We start from the raw sequence: 17855 nt of genomic DNA, 5'->3' as shown, positions 1-17855 counted from the left end.
CAGCACTTAACAGCGTGTTCCAAACCGGGTCCGTGTGCGCTACCCATCCCAGCCTTTCCCCTTTCCCTGCACCTGAGCACCCCCTGGGCCAGGGAGCGCCGCTTTCCAGTTGTTTCCAATTCCTCACAGTCCCAAACTCCTGCGGATGTGGCCCCGCCGCCCATCCCGGGCTCCGTCCCGCTCCATGCTTTGGCTGAAATCCGCCCCTTTCAGGCCGCACTCGGAGAATTCCGAGGGTGCACACCGGGAATGCCCACGGCTGGGTCGGGATCGCTCCGGGATGGGCTCGGTGGGAGCCTCCCCTCCCTCCCTGATTCCGCCCTCGGGGCTCTCGCCCGGCGCCGCCGCTCCCTGAGGGGCCGGGGCAGGCTGTGAGGGGCCGGGAGGGGCTGTGATGGGCCGGGGGAGGCTGTGAGCGGCCGTGAGGGGCCGGGGGAGGCTGTGAGGAACCGGCAAAGGCTGTGAGGGCTGTGAGGGGCCGGGCGGGGCCGCGGCGCCTGCGCGGGGCTCCGGAAGAGGCGGGAGCGACCCGGGGCTGGAGCCGTGGCCGGAGCCGCAGCCGGGGCCATGCTCAGGGTGTTGCGGGCCGGGCTGGCCCCTGGCCGCCCGCGGCACATGCAGGTACCGGCGGCGGGACCGCCCCGCGGCCGCCCGAGGGGACGGCGCAGGGAGGGGAGGGAGCCGGGAGCGGAAGGGATGGAGGGACAGCCCCGAACGGGCCGCAGCAGCTGCAGAGAACGAGCAGCCGCCGGTCACAGCCATGGGGACAGGGACACCGGGAATGAGCAGCGGGGCGGGCGTGGGGGCCGTGCGGGGTGTGCTGAGAGCTCCGAGGTGACCCCGGAAAGTTCGCTCGGCATGAGGTGACCGCTTCGCCACAGATGGACAGGAAGCCGGAGGGAAGCGGTTTGGCAGGTTAGCCATGGGCACAGCGAATCCCAGGATAATTTACGTTAGAAAAGCCCTCCAAAACCATCGAGTCCAAGCTGTGCTCGATCCCCACCTTGTCCCCAGAGCACTGAGTGCCATGTCCAGGAATTCCTTGGGCATCTCCAGGGATGGGCACTCCAGATCTCCCTGGGCAGCCCCTTCCAAGGCCTCACCACCCTTTCCATGGAGAAATTCCTCCTGGTGTCCAACCTGAGCCTCCCCTGGCACAGTTTGAGGCCGTTTCCCCTTGTCCCATTCGTCGTGTCCTGTGAGCTGTGTTGGATCCACTCCTGGCTGACCCAGTGACCTTCTCCTGCCTTGCAGCTCCTGCTGACCTCCTGCAGGCACTGCTCCTCGGGGATCCTTCCCAACGAGAGGATCAGGAACATCGGGATCTCAGCCCACATCGACTCCGGCAAGACAACGCTGACGGAGCGGATCCTGTTCTACACGGGCAGGATCGCGCAGATGCACGAGGTTGGGCCGAGCTCCTGCCAGGATCTTCCTGGGACTTACCTCCACACTGTGTTTTTCTGCATGAGGGATAATGCTCAGTCCGTGCAGCATCACTCCTGCACGTGGAATCACAGAATCATGGAATGGTTTGGGTGGGAAGAGAACTTAAAGCTCACTCATCCCACGCCCATGATTAAGTTGCTCCAAACCCCTGGTTTTGGACACTTCCAGGGATGGGATATGAATTCTTAGCAAACTCCTTGAACAAATTTTTTTTTTTCTTAAGGTGAAAGGTAAGGATGGAGTTGGAGCTGTCATGGATTCCATGGAGCTGGAGCGACAGCGAGGCATCACCATCCAGTCTGCAGCCACTTACACCATGTGGAAGGACACCAACATCAACATCATCGACACGCCAGGTAAGGGCAGCTGGGAACACCTGGCCATTGCTGTTCCTCATGGATACAGGAGATGTGGTGCATCTTTGTGTCCCTGGTTGTGATAGAACATGGAGTGATGGTTCAGACTGACAGAGGATTAGATGGGATCTTGGGCGGGAATTGTTCCCTGAGAAGGTGGGCAGTGCCTGGCACAGGGTGCCCAGAGCAGCTGGGGCTGCCCCTGGATCCCTGGCAGTGCCCAAGGCCAGGCTGGATGGGGCTTGGAGCAGCCTGGGACTGCTGGACACTAGTGGGAGGTGTCCCTGCTACGGCAGGGGGTGGATTGGGGTTTAAGGTTCCTTCCCACCCAAACCATTCCATGACTCCGTGCTCCATTGCTTGAGCTGATGTGACTCAGTGTGATTCCCTTGGCTGTTGCCCCTTTCCAGTGTATTCATCATTTTTATTTGTTTGTTTTCCAGGCCATGTGGACTTCACCATTGAAGTGGAGAGGTCTCTGAGGGTGCTGGATGGAGCCATCCTGGTTCTCTGTGCTGTGGGAGGTGTCCAGTGCCAGACCATCACTGTCAACAGGCAGATGAAGCGTTACAACGTCCCCTTCCTCACCTTCATCAACAAACTGGACAGGATGGGCTCCAACCCGACCAGAGCAGTGCAGCAGCTCAGGTTTTTGGCATTTACAATGACTCCTGAAATTCCATCTACATGACAGCTCATTAGGAACAATATTGGAAAGGCTTCTCATGGGAGCTGCAGTTTGGAGAATTCCTGACTCAAGGTTAAATCCTGATTTGACCCAGGACAAATCTCTGTTGTCCCAAAACCCTCCAAATATTTGGTGTCAGCCAGGACCTGCAGTGACCAAGGGCTGGGGTTTGATGTTTATTTTGTTGATGGCACTATATCAGGACCCACTTTGAAAGCAACCTCTTAGTTTTCCCTAGATCCTGGTGCTGCTGAAATTCCATCAGGGAGGTGACACAATTTGGATTCCTGGAGGTCCTGCTTGCTCCCTGCCTAATTTGATTCATGAGATAAACTCATTCATTAAGGGAGAAGCCTTAATCAAGCAATCAATCTCAAACGGGTTTCCCCTGCTGCCTTTCCTGTGGGGGTTGCTCCCTGGGCCTGTTGGGATACAAAGGGTGGGATACAAAGCCCTAAACCACAACTGGCTGGTTTTTATCCATATTGGCAGATTTGGGCACTGTCCAGAGGACAGAACACAGGGATTTTGTGGGAAGGGGATGTTGCTCAAAGACCATCTAGAGCACACAGGTAGAAATTAACCTTTTTCTTCAGTAATTCCTGTTCTCCCTTTTTCAGATCCAAGTTGAAACACAATGCAGCTTTTGTTCAGATTCCAATTGGGCTGGAGGGAAACTTTAAAGGAATTATAGATCTCATTGAAGAAAAAGCCATCTATTTTGATGGGGCACTTGGGTAAGGCCTAGAAATTGCTTCTTTCCTAGCTGGATCTGCTGTCTGCAGGAGGAATTCATGCAGTTTCTCTTCAGAGATGAAACCCAGCTCTCTGGAAGTTTGGGAATGGGCTGGGGCTGAGGGTTCCCCTGCAGCTCTCCCAGTGCCTGGGGCCTGCAGGAAGACTTGGTTGCTGTGCAGGGGTGGTGGCCACACTTCCCACCTGGAGAAGCAGGAGACTGCTCCATGATGGGATCCTGCAGCCTGTGTGGCTCCCTGGGATGAGGATAAGCTGTGGGTGAGGCTGTTGGGAGGTTTTCCTGATCCCTGCAAGCTCCTGCCAGGAGCGGGAAGGACTCTGCCACACCAGAGATAACGCACTGATGTTCACAGGGGGTTTCTTCCCAGGATCCACGTGAAGGGTGGGTTGTTCTCAGGCAGGGTGGTCCCTGTGGAGTTTCTGGGAATCACTGTGTTCCCTGTGTGTGCAGGCAGACGCTGAGGTTCGAGGAGATCCCGGCTGAGTTCCGGGCCGAGGCTGCCGAGCGGCGCCGGGAGCTCATCGAGTGCGTGGCCAACGCTGACGAGCTCCTGGGGGAGCTGTTCCTGGAGGAGAAGATTCCCACAGCTGCACAGTTAAAGGTACCTTCCTCGTGCTGGCTGTTCCCTCACCTGTGTCCCTGTCCCTTCATTCCTCAATAAATGTATCAGGAATTCTGTTCGCTGGAGTTGTGGCACCTCAGCTGAACTCCAGCTCCCCCCAGGGAGGGCCCATTCCCAATCTGGTTTTGCTTTGTGTTGGAAAGAATTCTGGAGAGCAGGTTTTATGGGAAGCCCTTCTCTTGGGGGGTGTCCGGGGGCCTGTGGGAGCAGCTCTTTGCTCCAGGAGTGGAGAAGCCCAGGAAAGCCAGGGAATTGGGCTGTGCTGCAGGAGGAATTCACAGGGATGTTTTCCAGCTGGCAATCCGAAGGGCAACGCTGCAGAAATCCTTCACCCCTGTCCTCGTGGGAAGTGCTCTGAAGAACAAAGGGGTGCAGCCACTGCTGGATGCTGTCCTGGAATACCTTCCCAATCCTTCTGAGGTGGAGAACTACGCTCTCCTCAAGCAGGGGTGAGTGCATCCAGCAGCAATGTCCAGGAGCAGGGCTGTGGGGAGTGTCCCTGCCCAGGGCACTGCATGGCCTTTAAGGACCCTTCCCACCCAAACCAGGCTGGCATTCCATGGAATACTTTCAAAGCAGGAAGCATTCCTAACAAGATCCACAATCCTTTACCATTGGTATCAAACAATGCCACCAGAATCTGGCACAGAGTCCCAAAGCTCCTCTCTCATTTGAAGATTACTCTGTACTTGGATTTTCCCACATTCAGTGTTACATTTGCACAGTGACTGTCAGATTATTCTTTAGAATTGATGGGGCCCTTAAAGCCAGGCCTGCCTGGAGGAGGGAGCACATCCCAAGTGTGTAAATAGTGTTTTATTCTTGGGGACATGAATCCCAGAATCCCTGAGGCTGGAAAAGAGCTCCAGAATCATCGAGTCCAAGCTGTGCTCAATCCTCCCTTTGTCACCCCAACCCAGAGCCCTGAGTGCCACATCCAGGAATTCCATGGACACCTCCAGGGATGGGCACTCCAAACCTCCCTGGGCAGTCCCTTCCAATGTTTATTCATCCTTTCCATGAAGAAATTCCTGCTGATTCCAGCCTGAGGCCGTTCCCTCTCTTCCTGTCCCTGTTCTCTGCGATCAGAGCCCACCCAGAAGTGGGAACCCCAACAGCAGAGCCCGGAAATGTTTAGAGCAGACTCCCATGTTGGTTCCTAACCTTGCCTCCTTCTCATCCTTGTTTTTAAGGGATTCTCAGGACCAATCCAAGTTCCTGTTGAACTCTGCTCGTGACGATTCCCAACCTTTTATCGGCCTTGCCTTCAAACTGGAGGTGAGTCTCACTCTGCTCCTTCCCACAAGTCACAGAGAGGGTCCAGGTGGTGCTACCAAAACTTACCTACACAGACTTTAAATCACTTCATACTGAAAATCAGTTTATGTTTAACTTCAATTGAAATTTAACCTCTTTTTTAAAAAAAAGCTTCAACCATAAAATGCACAAATGCTGCCGATTTAGAACTCTATGGTGGGCTCTGGACCTTATTTTCTGGTTTTCTTAGCTAGAACTTGAACATTTGGCACGTTGCTGGCTTAGTTGAAATATTTTCAGGGAAAAATCCTGCATTTGGAAACAGTGGGATGTGAGAGACTCAGAGAGGAAAAGTGAAGAGATTTAAGCAAATATTTGCTACTTAGAGAGCAGCACTTGAGGATTCTTATGGAATATGGAAAAAGGCTGGCCAGGTTCCATGGTAACGCATGTCTCTGTTGGGAAGGTTTGGGAGTTTGGTTCAGAAAATTGCCAAATTCCATTGCAGAGCCAACTGAAAGCTGTTAAAAATCAATCATTTCCATTTGTAGCATGGAAACTCCCAGAATTTGTCAGTGCAGCTGGTGCTTGGAATTGGTGCTGGTTCCCAGAGAGATGGGATTTTGGTGGGTTGTGCTTGCAGGCTGGCAGGTTTGGGCAGCTGACCTACGTCAGGGTGTACCAGGGCATGCTGAAGAAATCGGATTACATCTACAACACCCGCACCGGGAAGAAGGTCAGGGTGCAGAGGCTCGTCCGGATGCACTCGGACAACATGGAGGTGAGTGGATCACTAGGGATGGGCTGGCAGCCCTGGGATAACCCTGGATCAGCACTGCCTGAGCCCTGGGATAACCCTGGATCAGCACTGCCTGAGCCCTGGGATAACCCTGGATCAGCACTGCCTGAGCCCTGGGATAACCCTGGATCAGCACTGCCTGAGCCCTGGGATAACCCTGGATCAGCACTGCCTGAGCCCTGGGATAACCCTGGATCAGCACTGCCTGAGCCATGGGATAACCCTGGATCAGCACTGCCTGAGCCCTGGGATAACCCTGGATGGGTCAGCACTGCCTGAGCCCTGGGATAACCCTGGGTCAGGACTGCCTGAGCCACTGGATAATCCTGGATGGGTCAGGACTGCCTGAGCCTTGGGATAACCCTGGATGGGTCAGCACTGCCTGAGCCACTGAATAATCCTGGATGGATCAACACTGCCTGAGCCACTGGATAATCGTGGGTCAGCACTGCCTGAGCCACTGCATAATCCTGGATGGGTCAGCACTGCCTGAGCCTTGGGATAACCCTGGGTCAGCACTGCCTGAGCCACTGGATAACTCTGGGTCACCACTGCCTGAGACACTGGATAATCCTGGATGGGTCAGCACTGCCTGAAGCACAGGATGGTGTTTGCTTCTTAACAATTTTGCTTCTTGTTTGATCCCAAACTAATCCAAGCTGAGCCCTCCCTTTTGTCCTTTGAATAAAGAGGGAGATTTGCAGGGCTTGGAATTGTTTAAGGAGCTCAGAGTCAAGCTTTGAAACAGTGTTTATGGATTTTCTGTAGTCCAGGTGGAGTTTGGATGTGAGGGAAAGACAGAATCAATCCTGGAATGGTTTGGGATGGAAGGAACCTCGGGCATGCCTTCCACTATCCCAGGGTGATCCAAGCCCTGTCCAGCCTGGCCTTGGACACTTCCAGGGATCCAAGGGCAGCCAGAGCTTCTCTTATCCCAGTATTGTCTGAACAGGAATTTTCCTTCCCTCAGGATGTAAATGAAGTTTATGCTGGAGACATCTGTGCCCTGTTTGGAATCGACTGTGCCAGCGGGGACACGTTCACAGATAAAACCAGCACTGAGATCTCCATGGTGAGCCCCCCTTGCCCTGGCTGCCTCAGGCACTGGGAGTCACCAGGATTTTTCTGGAATTTGTAATAATCCCCTTTTCCTTGGCCACGCAGGAATCCATCCACGTCCCTGATCCCGTCATTTCCGTGGCTATGAAGCCTGCCAACAAGGTAGGAGCCTTTGGATCAACCTCTTCTCCCTGAGTTCCCTCCCTTTGCAGCTTTGTGATTTTATGGAACAGTCTAAGCACTGTTTGAAAGTGTTTTATCCCAAATATCCAAGATTTTGTCCCTTGGGTAACCCAGGGCTGAGCTGGATGCTGTCACTCAGACAGAAACATGAACTTGAAATAAATAATTAACACTTCAGTCAAGAGTTACAGATCTTCCATAAAATATCCCCAAAGAGCAGAAATGCTCAGGAGTGGATGGGAAAACTTGAGGCTTTTTTCTTGGAATCACTCATGGATGTGGAGTAAATCTTGGCTTGTGTTTCAGAATGACCTGGATAAATTTTCCAAAGGCCTGGGCCGCTTCACCAGGGAAGATCCCACCTTCAGGATCCACTTTGATGAGGAGAGCAAGGAGACCATTGTCTCTGGGATGGGGGAGCTGCACCTGGAAATCTATGCCCAGGTAATTTGGGAAGCACATTCCATGGATTCTTGCTTCTGCCTGCTTTTCCCATCTCCTCTTCCTCCTCCCTATCCCTTCCAGCTGCTTAGGGACAAGGTGAAATTTTAAGTGAACTTTTGAAGGTTCTTTCTCTCCAGTGGTTCCATTCTGAAGGCTTCAAAAAGGAAATTTTGCCTGGAATGGTTTTAGGATTTGGTTCAAACCCATAAAAAAATGTATTACACTTTGCTCTAGCAGCCTTTGCTTATAATAACTAGTAATACCTAATTATAATTAATTTCTATAGAAAAATCCTCTGTTTCTGTGGTTTTAAATGTCCTAGTTCCATTCCCTAATAAAAGCTGGTGCAGGGAGGAGAAAGGAGTTGTTACAAAGATTTGTTTCATTCCAACTGATGTCTATATTTTAATCTTAACACAAAAGATGTACCTTAAATATTTAATTTTATTAAATATTGACAGAATTAAGAAAAGGTTATTTTTGCCTTGAAAAACTTGAATTTTAATAGCATAATTAATGCTGTTTCCTTTTCCTGCATCTGAAGCTGCAGGTCTTAAATGATGTGGAATAATTTGTTAATTAAAAAAAAAAATAACAAAAAGCTCCAAAAATCAATCCAACCCCCAACCAAAAAAAGTGATTAATCCTGATGAAGTTACTAAATAATTCCCAGTGGAATAACCCTGATCACTGTGGGTTTTTCCCTGCAGAGAATGGAGAGGGAATACGGTTGTCCTTGCACCATGGGGAAGCCCAAAGTTGCCTTCAGGGAGAACATCTCTGCCCCTGTGCCGTGAGTATTCCTGCTGGGAACTGTCACATTGATCACTCAGAGGCGGTTCCTTTGGAATTCTGGGATCAGGAAGGGGTCATTTCATGTCTGGCACCGTGGTTGATCCCTGCTGCCATGGCCTGTGTGCTCCTCCCGGGCTGCTCCGGGGCCGTGGCAGCGCGACACGCGTGCCCCGCGCTGGGGGTGCCACAGCACGCTCACCTCCCAGGGCAGCACCTCCTGTGGGCACAGGGGCTGTCAAAACCTACCTACAGCAGACTTGAAATCACTTCATACTGAAAATCACTGTATATTTAGCTTCAATTGAAATTTAACCTCTTTAAAAAAAAAGCTTCAACCATAAAATGCACAAATGCTGCCGATTTGGAACTTTAGGGTCTGGACCTTAAGTATTTCCTGGTTTTCTTAGCTAAAACTTGAACATTTGGCACATTTTTCACCCTCAACGACCCCTCCCTGCTGCCCTCCTCCACAGCAGCAGCTTCCTGGAAAACTAGCATTTAAACCCAAGGGGATGGCAGTGCCAGGGGTCAGGGCTGGAACTGGGAAGGGAGATCCCTGGATTGTTACAGTCAAGAGCATCTCTTCCCAATTTCCTGTGGTTTTCCTATGGAAACAACTGCTCAGATCCCAGAATTTTGATGGAGCCCAGGATGTAAATGCTGTTCTGGGAGCCAGTTTCTGCTGGGGGTTACTGGGATTGCTGAGGTCTCTGTCCTGGGCCCTGGAGGCAGCTGGAATTCAGCTGAGCATCCAGGATGCTCCAGCTGCCCCTTCCCTTTATCCCTGCTCACTTTGGCACTGGGATCTCTCAAGGGAGAGCTGTGAGGGACCAGCTTGGAACCTCAGCCATTCCTAAGGAAGCCCAGAAATAGCTGGAAATCCCTGCTGCTGTTCCTGGAATGCTGAGACAGGCAGGGATGGGGCTCAGATCTGTGCCTGAGCTGGAGCTCACACAGCTGCAGCCTTAAAACACCCAAAAAAGGCATTTTAGGGATAAAAATGATTTACCTGGGACACCATTTCGTGGAGTAGAACCACATAGTCAAACTGAAGATCTTCATCACTTCTTTTCTGGAAAGAGAGGATGAAAAGGGGTGGATTTAAGGATTCTCCCACCTTAGAAAAAGTGATTCAGTTCTTTGTGGTTATCACAAAAATTCCCTGATGGATTTCAGATAAAACTGGCAGCTCCTGATCACAAATGAAGCAGGTGGAACTCAGGCACTGTAACAAAATTATAAACTCCTGGTTTGAATTTTTGTGGACTCCAAAACTGCATTGGAGACACTGAATGTAAAGCTTTAAACTGCTAATTCCTGCCTTACAGAGACCAGATCTGTCAGGAATTCTTTGGGATGGGAACACCACATTTTAGAAGGTGTCAGTTTAACCCAAACAATCCCAAATAAAATTGTCAAGAGGATAAGGACACTGCAGAGGCCGTACAGTGAGTGACAGTCAGGGATTCTGAGAGACAGAATAAACCCTGGCCTTTGGAACAGTCTCTTTTCCTGTGTTTTTCAGGGGAAAAAGGGACAAAATTACCCAGGAGAGATGGCAGCTGGGTTACTTTATAGTTATTTGTCTCCTTTATCCTTAAATTTGCTAGACAGGAGTTGAAAGTCTTTAATCTCTTGCTGGCACACAGCCCTGCAGCAGCTGTGAATTCTCTAAAATGCCATCAGAGGGAGCAAAACATCCAAAAATCCTGCTCCCACAAGGAATTCCTGCCTTTCCTTCTGACCCAGAACTTCCTGGAATTCACTGTCTGTTCAGAGGGACAAAACTTCAGGAGCTTTTGGTTTTCTAAACACTAAATCCTGCTACTTTTTCCTGGCTCCTGTGGAAAATCACCTTGAATTTAAAGTTGATGATCACTTTAGGGTTAATGTTAACTCAGTCTCGATTTTTTTCTAGTAGAAGACAGGAAAACTGGGAGGATCTGTAGAATTCTGGTAATTTAATTTAATTTATTTTCCTTGCCACAACTGCTTAGCTCTTGAAGGCTTTCCAGGGAAAGCCAAGGCCAGGTTGGATGTGCTTGGAGCACCCTGGGCTATGGAAGGTGTCCCTGCCCATGCAGGGGGGAATGGGATGAGCTTTAAGGCCCCTCCAGCCCAAACCAGGCTGGGATTCTGCTCCTGCTGCTAACTCACCACTTGCTTCACGTGTTTAACTTGGGCAAGGTGGAGCATGGTGTTTTCAGTGGAATTCTGCCAGATCACGTAGCCAGAGGCCACCCAGGCCAGCAGGTGGATGGGCTCCAGCTCTGGGGGAAGGTTCCCGTGGCTGTCTGGAACCAAAATAAACACAGGATGTTAAAGAGAGCCCTTAACAGAACATTATCACCTCACACAGGGCTTGCTGCTCAAGTCCCTGCTGTCACACAACCTCCCACAGGGTTTGGAAGAGCTGCTCCATCACCACAGAGTTTTCCTCCCACCTCACACAATCCTGGAATGGTTTGGGTTGGAAGGGACCTTAAATCCCATCAGTGTCACCCCTGCCATGGGCAGGGACACCTCCCACTGTCCCAGCTTGCTCCAAGCTCCATCCAGCCTGGCCTTGGACACTTCCAGGGTGTTCTCCTCCACTTTTTTCTCTTAACATAAATTCCAGGTCTCGAAGGCAGGGGTTGCTGTGAGGTGAGAGCAGCATTTGGGGTGTTGGATGTGCTGTGCCAGGACACCCTCAGAGGGAGCAGGAAGAGGTGGCAGTGCCAGCTGGTTTTCCAGAACACTCAGAATCAGGAATAAATGCAGTGGCTGTGACTGCAGACCCCCCAAAAAGAGAAAGGGAAGCAGCAGGGTGAAGGCCTGAGCCCTCTCCCAGCCCTGCCTCGTACCTGGGATGTTCTCAGCCACAAGCTCCTTTTCCAGGCTCCTGATCCGATTGTAGAACTCCTTATCTGCTTCCTCTGTGCTCCTGAGCTCTCCTTGCACTGTGACCTGCACATCTGGAGCAGAGGTTTTGCTGCCCAGGTGATACAGAACCTCAGCAGTGCAGCTCACAGTCCTGTCCTGTTGCAGAGTTAATGATCAGCATTATTATTTGATGGAAATGTGTGTAACCAGGGTGATTTGCACTTCTGAAAAACGTGATTTTTATGTAGTTGCTGTTTTCTCCGAGTCTGGTCTGGAGACATTTGTGATGATTTAAGACAGGGTTCAATTCCTGGCATTTCTGTGAGTGTTTAAGGGTGGGATTTGCTTTCTGCAGTGATGGTAGGGGTGCAGAATGTCCCTTGTGCTGTTCAGCTGGAGCTGAGTGACACTGAAATGTCAGCCCTGCACCATGGTCAGTGGGTTCCTTTGGGTTAAAACTCAGCCTTTTGGGAGCCTGACTGGCAGTACAGAAAAATCAGGAGCATGATTCAAGATGTTAAGTGCTGTATCCACAGAGTGTGTAATTAAAGCAGTCTGACTCACTTTGTCCAGAACATCTTCCAGCTCCAGTTCCAGGTAATACTTGTGCCCAACATCATCAATGTCCTAAAAAAGGGAACATATTATTAACATTTATTTTGGCAAATGTTGAGTGGCTGCATCCTGGACAAAATCAGAGAATCCCAGGATGGTTTGGCTTGGAAGGGACCTTAAATCCCATCCAGTGCCACCCCTGCCATGGCAGGGACACCTTCCACTATCCCAGGGTGCTCCAAGGCCAGTTCCAGCCTGGCCTTGGGCACTGCCAGGGATGGGCACTTTGTGCCAGGGCCTCTCCACCCTCATTTCTACCCCTGAACACCCCTGAACTGCCAGTTTTGGGCTCCTGTGTGATTCTACACAAGAATTTTCCTCTTTGTTAAATACTCCCCTAACAGCCTTCAGTGTTTCCTTCTGTTACTCCCACTTTGCAGGTTATTATGAATTGGATCGTGCCCTGTATTTTTGTGGCTCTAAAGAAAGGAGCAGCTGGGATTTGCTGTGTCCCTGCAGTGCCAGGTGTCCCTGCAAACCCAGGGCTGTGTCCTGGCACCCACGGGAGCGCCCAGCGCCCTCCTCCTCCTCCTCCTCCCTGGGAGGTTCCTCCTGGCCCGGTGCCGTGTCCTGGGCAGGGCTCCCGCAGGAGCTGTCACCGCAGGTGACTCTCAGGGTGTGTTTCCCATCTCAGACCCGCCCGTGGTGACACCGAGCTCCTGCCGGGACCCGCGGAGGGACAGAGCCGGTGTCACCCCCGCGGTGCCAGAACCCCTGCGCTCGGAAAGGAGCCCAGCCCAGGCGGGGTCACCTGGAGCGGGTGACACCGGGGGGGTTTGGGATGTCCCCAGACACTGCACGCTCCTCCTGTCCGCTGTCCCTGTGCTCTGCCCGCTCCATGGGAAGAAGCCCTTCCCGCTCCCCGGTGCCGCTCCCCGGTGCCGCTCCCCGGTGCCGCTCCCCCGTGCCGCCCCCCGGGGCCGCTCCCCGGTGCCGCTCCCCGGTGCCGCTCCCCGGTGCCGCTCCCCGGTGCCGGTTCCCGGTGCCGGTTCCCGGTGCCGGTTCCCGGTGCCGGTTCCCGGTCCCGTCCCGCTCACCTGGCGCCGGGCGCGGCGCAGCTCCCGCAGCTCCCGCCGCCGCCCGGGGCCGCCCCGCAGGGACCGCAGGTACCCCCCGCCCCCGGCCGCGGCCCGGGCGGCCGGGAAGTGGCTCGGAGGCAGCTCCATGGCCCCGGAGCCGCTTCCTCCTCCCGCAGGAAGCGCCCGGGCGGGGCCGGAGCGGGCGGGGCCGGCTCCGAGCCGCGGGACCGGGCGGATGCTGCGGGGCAGCGCATCCCTCCGGGCAGCGTGGGATGGCGTTTGGAACGGCGTTAGGTGGGATATTGGGAATAAATCCTTCCTCAGGAGGGTGGGGAGGCCAGGTTTTCCAGGGAATTTGTGTCTGGAAGTGTCCAGGTTGGGGCTTGGAGCAACCTGGGATAGCAGAAAGTGTCCCTGCCCATGGAATTTTCAGTTTAAATTCCCATCTAACACAAACCAGTCTGTGACTGTCTGAAACGCAGAACGGGAATGTTTTCCACAGAAGGCTGTGGTTTGTGTCACGAGTAACGTGGTGTTTGGGGATTGCTGGGGTTTAGGTTTGAGTTCATCCACAAGAAGCAGTCTGGAGGAGCAGGCCAGTATGGCAAAGTGATCGGAGTGCTGGAGCCCCTGGAGCCGGAGAACTTCACCAAACTGGAATTTGAGGACAGAACCATCGGCACAAATATTCCCAAGCAGTTTGTGCCTGCTGTGGAAAAGGTACAGACCTTTCTCTGTGATAGAGAAAACCCTGATTCCTGTTGTTTTCCTGCAGTACCACCCACATTCGCTGTGCCTGCCTTGCCCCAGGAAAAGAGGCTTTTCCCATTGCTTCAGTGGCAGCAGGATCACAGTTGTGTGGTTTTATTTCATGTCTTGCAGTCCTGGGATTTCCATTTAATTCAGGAGCTGCTGTTTCCTTTGGTGGTGTGTGCTGGCTCTGTTTCCCTTGTGAGAGCCTCCTGCTCAAGCAGCTTTTTCCTGGCCTCTTCTGCTTCTGGTTGTGGCCCCACAATTTTCCTCTCAACCCCAAAACACATAACTTCTGTGATTTCTCTGAGGCCAGTTATGGAGGGAACTGAGTTGCATTTCCTGCCTCAAATCCCAGATTCTCTTTCTTTATTGCCTCTGTGACTGCCTCACTGTATAATTTATCACACACAGCTTTAATTAACTTACCAACATCTTGGAATTCCTGTAATAACCTACAATTATTCTTTCATATTTCCATGATGCAACACTTAAAGATTTTTGACAAATCCTAAAAAACCATAGTCTTAAAGGAATCTTGTTCTCCAGGCAAGAGCTCTTTCCACTCTGAGCATTCTTTTGGGGTTTGCCCATGAAATCCCTTTAAAAGGCAAATCCTGAGGCCATTTTTCCTCATTCTGTGATTCTGTATTTGTAAAATCAAACCAAGGTGCCAAAGACTGGCGGTGCAGAGGCTGCAGATCCCTGTGGTGACTCTGAGCTGTCGTTCCCAGGGATTCCGAGAGGCCTGTGAGAAGGGGCTGCTGTCGGGACACCGCATCTCGGGCGTGCGCTTCGTGCTGGAGGATGGTGCCCATCACATGGTGGACTCCAACGAGATCTCCTTCATCAGGGCAGGAGAGGGAGCCCTGAAACAAGGTACAGGCTCCTCCTTGGATGGGATCTGCTGGCTGGTATCCTCCCCTCCCCTCCCTTTCCCTTCCCCACTTCTATGGAGCAGAACCTGTACAAGAGTTTATAGAATTCCTGAATTATGAATTATGGCTCTGGGAGCTGGAATTCCACGTGTTGATCATGGCTTTTCCCCGGCATTAACCATAAACCATCTGCTGCTGTGCATGGGAGCAGCTTGCCTTACCCCAGGTTCACCTTTGACATTGGCTGCTTTATTCCATCCTTTCCCCAGCCATGGAGAACGCTGCTGTGCGCATCCTGGAGCCCATCATGGCCGTGGAGGTGATGGCTCCCACGGAATTCCAGGGAGCTGTGATAGCCGGGATCAACCGGCGGCACGGCGTGATCACGGGCCAGGATGGCTCCGAGGGATACTTCACTCTCTATGCTGAGGTCTGTGTGCTCACTGCTCCTCACCTTTCCCTGGGCTGGATTCCCTTGTTTTCCTCAGTTTTTGTGGGTACAGTTGTAGGTTGATTCAATTTCAATGTTCCTTCTTTTATCTCCCTCCTAAAAATGATTGGAGAGGATCACTGGGTGTTTTCTGCTGGGTGGGGGGCTCAGGATAACCACACCCTGTGGCCCTTCTTCTTCCCAAAATATCCTTGGAGGAACGTCTGGAGGTACCTCAAAACCTGCTGGTTGACTCATCACTGAATTTAGGATATTCCAGTTCCTGGTGCACTCAAATTCTCAGATTTTTTATGTTGCTTCTGAAAACACACTGCAAATATAAACGAATTAAAATAACAGATACTTTACAACAGCAGACCATTAAATCAAAGCTGTTTACAGACAGCACTGACTCTTTATGTCATAACTGGGATTATGACAACCCAAAAGTGATGGGAAAAGCCTCATTGTGAGCAAATATGTTTGGATTTTAGGTGCCACTGAACGATATGTTTGGATACGCCACTGAGCTGAGGTCTTGCACAGAGGTGAGTCCTCGTGGTTGTTTCTGCTAGGACGTGTTTGGCTCTGTAAATTTGGGCTCCTTGGATCATCCTATCCTTGGCAGCTGCAGCAGGGAATGAGATCAAACCAGAGCTGTGGAATTCCTGGCCAAATGTAGCAGAGGAGTTCTGTTTGGGTGGGATTGTGGAGGGTCCCTGGGTGTTATATCACAGGCAGGAGGGGTGTGCCCAGCAGGGTTGCACATGGCCCATCCATCTCTTTTCCCAGGGAAAAGGGGAATACACCATGGAATACTCCAAATACCACCCCTGTTCAGCCAGCACTCAGGAGGAAATCATCAACAAATACCTGGAAGCAACGGGGAGGCTTCCTGCCAAAAAGGGCAAAGCCAAGAGCTGATGGGATTCCTCTGCAGTCCACTGAGCAGTTTGTCCCAATCTTCTCCACCAGCTCACTTCTCCAAGCCATGGAAGCAGCCCAGGCTGGCTGGGTAAGGTGGGCTCCAGTGAGATTTGGACTTGGAATTTTATCATAAAACCTTCCCTCTGGGGTGTTGTGAGCAGCACCAGGGGATCACCACAGAGCTGCTCACGTGTAAATGCTCTTGTAACAAATAGATGGTAAAACACTGCTGATGATTTGCTTGAGATTTGTCTGAATTAAGAGCTATTAAAATAATTTAATTTTTTACTTGATTCATCTTTATTTGGAAATGTTAAACCAGGAAACTGAGGCAAGAGCTGCTGGGTGGACATCACTTGGCACATGGTGCTCCAGCTTCCCTCCAGGGAACAGATGGAATTTTCCCCTCCAAATCCTTTGGAAATGGCACAGGATCCTCCAAAGTCTCAACCCACTGGGAAAAGCCATCAGTCACCAAATCCACTTTCACTGGTGGCACAAAGATGGAGCTGAATTGCCAAGGATGCTGGGAAGAGCTGCCTCTTCCCAAAGCTGGGAACAACATGGAATTACTGTGTGGCTTGGTGATGTGGATTTAATGGGCTTGGGGTGTGGATTCATGTTTGGGCTTGGCTTTTGGCTCTTGGTTAGAAATCCAAACCAAAAATCCCTTTTCCCAGAATCTCACAATCCAGAGGCTGAGTTGCAGCTGATGTTCAGCTCAGGAATCACTTGTCTTTGCTGACTCAGAGACAAAACAAAGGGGTTAGGTGAGAAGATACTCCCATAATTCTGTATTTTTAATTACTCCCAGAATGTCCACGTTGAATTTTCTTTCCTCCTTCTTGCCCTACTCAGCTGAAAAGTGTTTTTGCAGATTCCAGTAAACAAGGAGTGAAGTTCCAGTTCAAACCCAGCGACATTCCTGGCACAGCACTGGGGTTGCTGCTTCCCAGACAGAAACAACTGGAGCAGCCAGGCTGCCTCTGCTCACGGAAGGACTGGAAAATGATTTATGTAAACCTTGGGAAAGGATTTGCCTGGAGCTGCTGATGGATCCCAGGCAAGATGTGGGGTGTCCGTGTGGTGCTGCCTTGGGACTAATCCAAGATTCCCACACATCCATGGCTTTGTTTTTGGGAATGTTCAGCTGGAAATCATTTCCAGAAAAGCCCTGCAGGTTCTCAGACATTTGGAAATTTTCTAAAACAAGCAAGTGTAGCACTTTTCCCAAAATTTGGAGTTGTCTGATAAAAGCAGTGTGAACACAGGACAAGAAACAGGGTGGGTATGATTTCATCTGTATTTCTGGGGGTTATATTTGTATTTCTGGGGGTTATATCTGTGTCTCTGAGGTTTATTTATTGATGGGATTTCTATTTATGGGGTTTATAGTATTGTATAGACCAGTTGTGATGTGAATTCCTGGCTGATGAGTTCTGCCAGATGTGCTGGTTCTCCACAAACCTGGAAAAGAAACAAACCCCAAGAATTTTGCTGTATGATTTGAGGTTTTAGGCTGAAACCTTGGCCTAAAAGCAGCTGGGGGAGACTTTGCTGTAGAATTCCAACAGCTTTGCTGCTTCTCCAGAAGTTCCTATGGAGCTCCTTAGCTGCTGTGAGTTTGTGAGCAGCCAGTTCCACCAGCCTGGTGCCTGGCAAGTGCCTGATCCTCTATCCCAGCCCTGCAGAGCAGTGGCAAAAACAAGGTGAGGAGACAAAAGCTCCAAAGTGCCAAATCCATCCTATTTTTCTTGGCTTAATTCCAAAAAAAATATTTTAATCATCAGCTTCTTTAAGGAATGTTGAAATTTCGCTCCCTGATTTTGCATTTCTGATGATGAGAAATGTTCTGCCAGCAGGAAAGAAAGCACCAGGAGGGTGTGGAATGCTGCTTCCCTGAGTTTATTGGGTGCTGAGGGGAAAAGCTTCAGTCAGGAAATCAGACTTGTGTAAAATGCT

The 17855-nt window shown here is 51.2% G+C and overlaps 2 protein-coding genes across 2 annotated transcripts; one reads left to right on the top strand and one right to left on the bottom strand.

The window, feature by feature from the left end:
* Nucleotides 1-497: 497 nt before the first annotated feature.
* On the top strand, nt 498-16186 carry GFM1 (G elongation factor mitochondrial 1). Its single transcript, XM_014254438.2, has 18 exons — nt 498-621; nt 1255-1407; nt 1673-1805; nt 2249-2453; nt 3114-3230; nt 3701-3851; nt 4167-4321; nt 5066-5150; nt 5773-5910; nt 6899-7000; nt 7093-7149; nt 7477-7614; nt 8325-8407; nt 13466-13628; nt 14393-14537; nt 14806-14966; nt 15461-15514; nt 15759-16186. The coding sequence occupies exons 1-18, from the start codon at nt 568-570 to the stop codon at nt 15888-15890; spliced, it is 2226 nt and encodes a 741-aa protein (XP_014109913.1). The 5' UTR covers nt 498-567; the 3' UTR covers nt 15891-16186.
* On the bottom strand, nt 8414-13055 carry LOC102099400 (latexin). Its single transcript, XM_005525166.3, has 6 exons — nt 12927-13055; nt 11839-11901; nt 11256-11430; nt 10567-10703; nt 9419-9481; nt 8414-8626 (listed from the first exon to the last, which is right to left on the bottom strand). Exons 1-6 carry the CDS (start codon nt 13053-13055, stop codon nt 8489-8491), a joined length of 705 nt encoding a protein of 234 aa, XP_005525223.2. The 3' UTR covers nt 8414-8488.
* Nucleotides 16187-17855: the final 1669 nt, after the last annotated feature.

Source organism: Pseudopodoces humilis, chromosome 11 (assembly GCF_049639895.1).
Source record: "Pseudopodoces humilis isolate 2021_Gansu_Grassland_sample_001 chromosome 11, ASM4963989v1, whole genome shotgun sequence".
NCBI lineage: Eukaryota > Metazoa > Chordata > Aves > Passeriformes > Paridae > Pseudopodoces > Pseudopodoces humilis.
The sequence above is the reverse complement of the archived record's forward strand: the minus strand, read 5'-3'. Positions and strand labels throughout refer to the sequence as shown.

What these genes read in the sequence shown, in the direction of transcription:
- GFM1 (XM_014254438.2), top strand. Translation starts at nt 568, where the DNA reads ATGCTCAGGGTGTTGCGGGCCGGGCTGGCCCCTGGCCGCCCGCGGCAC. An exon ending in AACATCTCTGCCCCTGTGCC is followed by an intron (nt 8,408 to 13,465) that starts GTGAGTATTCCT and finishes GCTGGGGTTTAG; the next exon opens with GTTTGAGTTCATCCACAAGA. An exon ending in AGCTGAGGTCTTGCACAGAG is followed by an intron (nt 15,515 to 15,758) that starts GTGAGTCCTCGT and finishes CTCTTTTCCCAG; the next exon opens with GGAAAAGGGGAATACACCAT.
- LOC102099400 (XM_005525166.3), bottom strand. Translation starts at nt 13,055, where the DNA reads ATGGAGCTGCCTCCGAGCCACTTCCCGGCCGCCCGGGCCGCGGCCGGG. An exon ending in TGGAAGATGTTCTGGACAAA is followed by an intron (nt 11,431 to 11,838) that starts GTGAGTCAGACT and finishes ACTCTGCAACAG; the next exon opens with GACAGGACTGTGAGCTGCAC. An exon ending in TGTGGCTGAGAACATCCCAG is followed by an intron (nt 10,704 to 11,255) that starts GTACGAGGCAGG and finishes TTTTGGTTCCAG; the next exon opens with ACAGCCACGGGAACCTTCCC.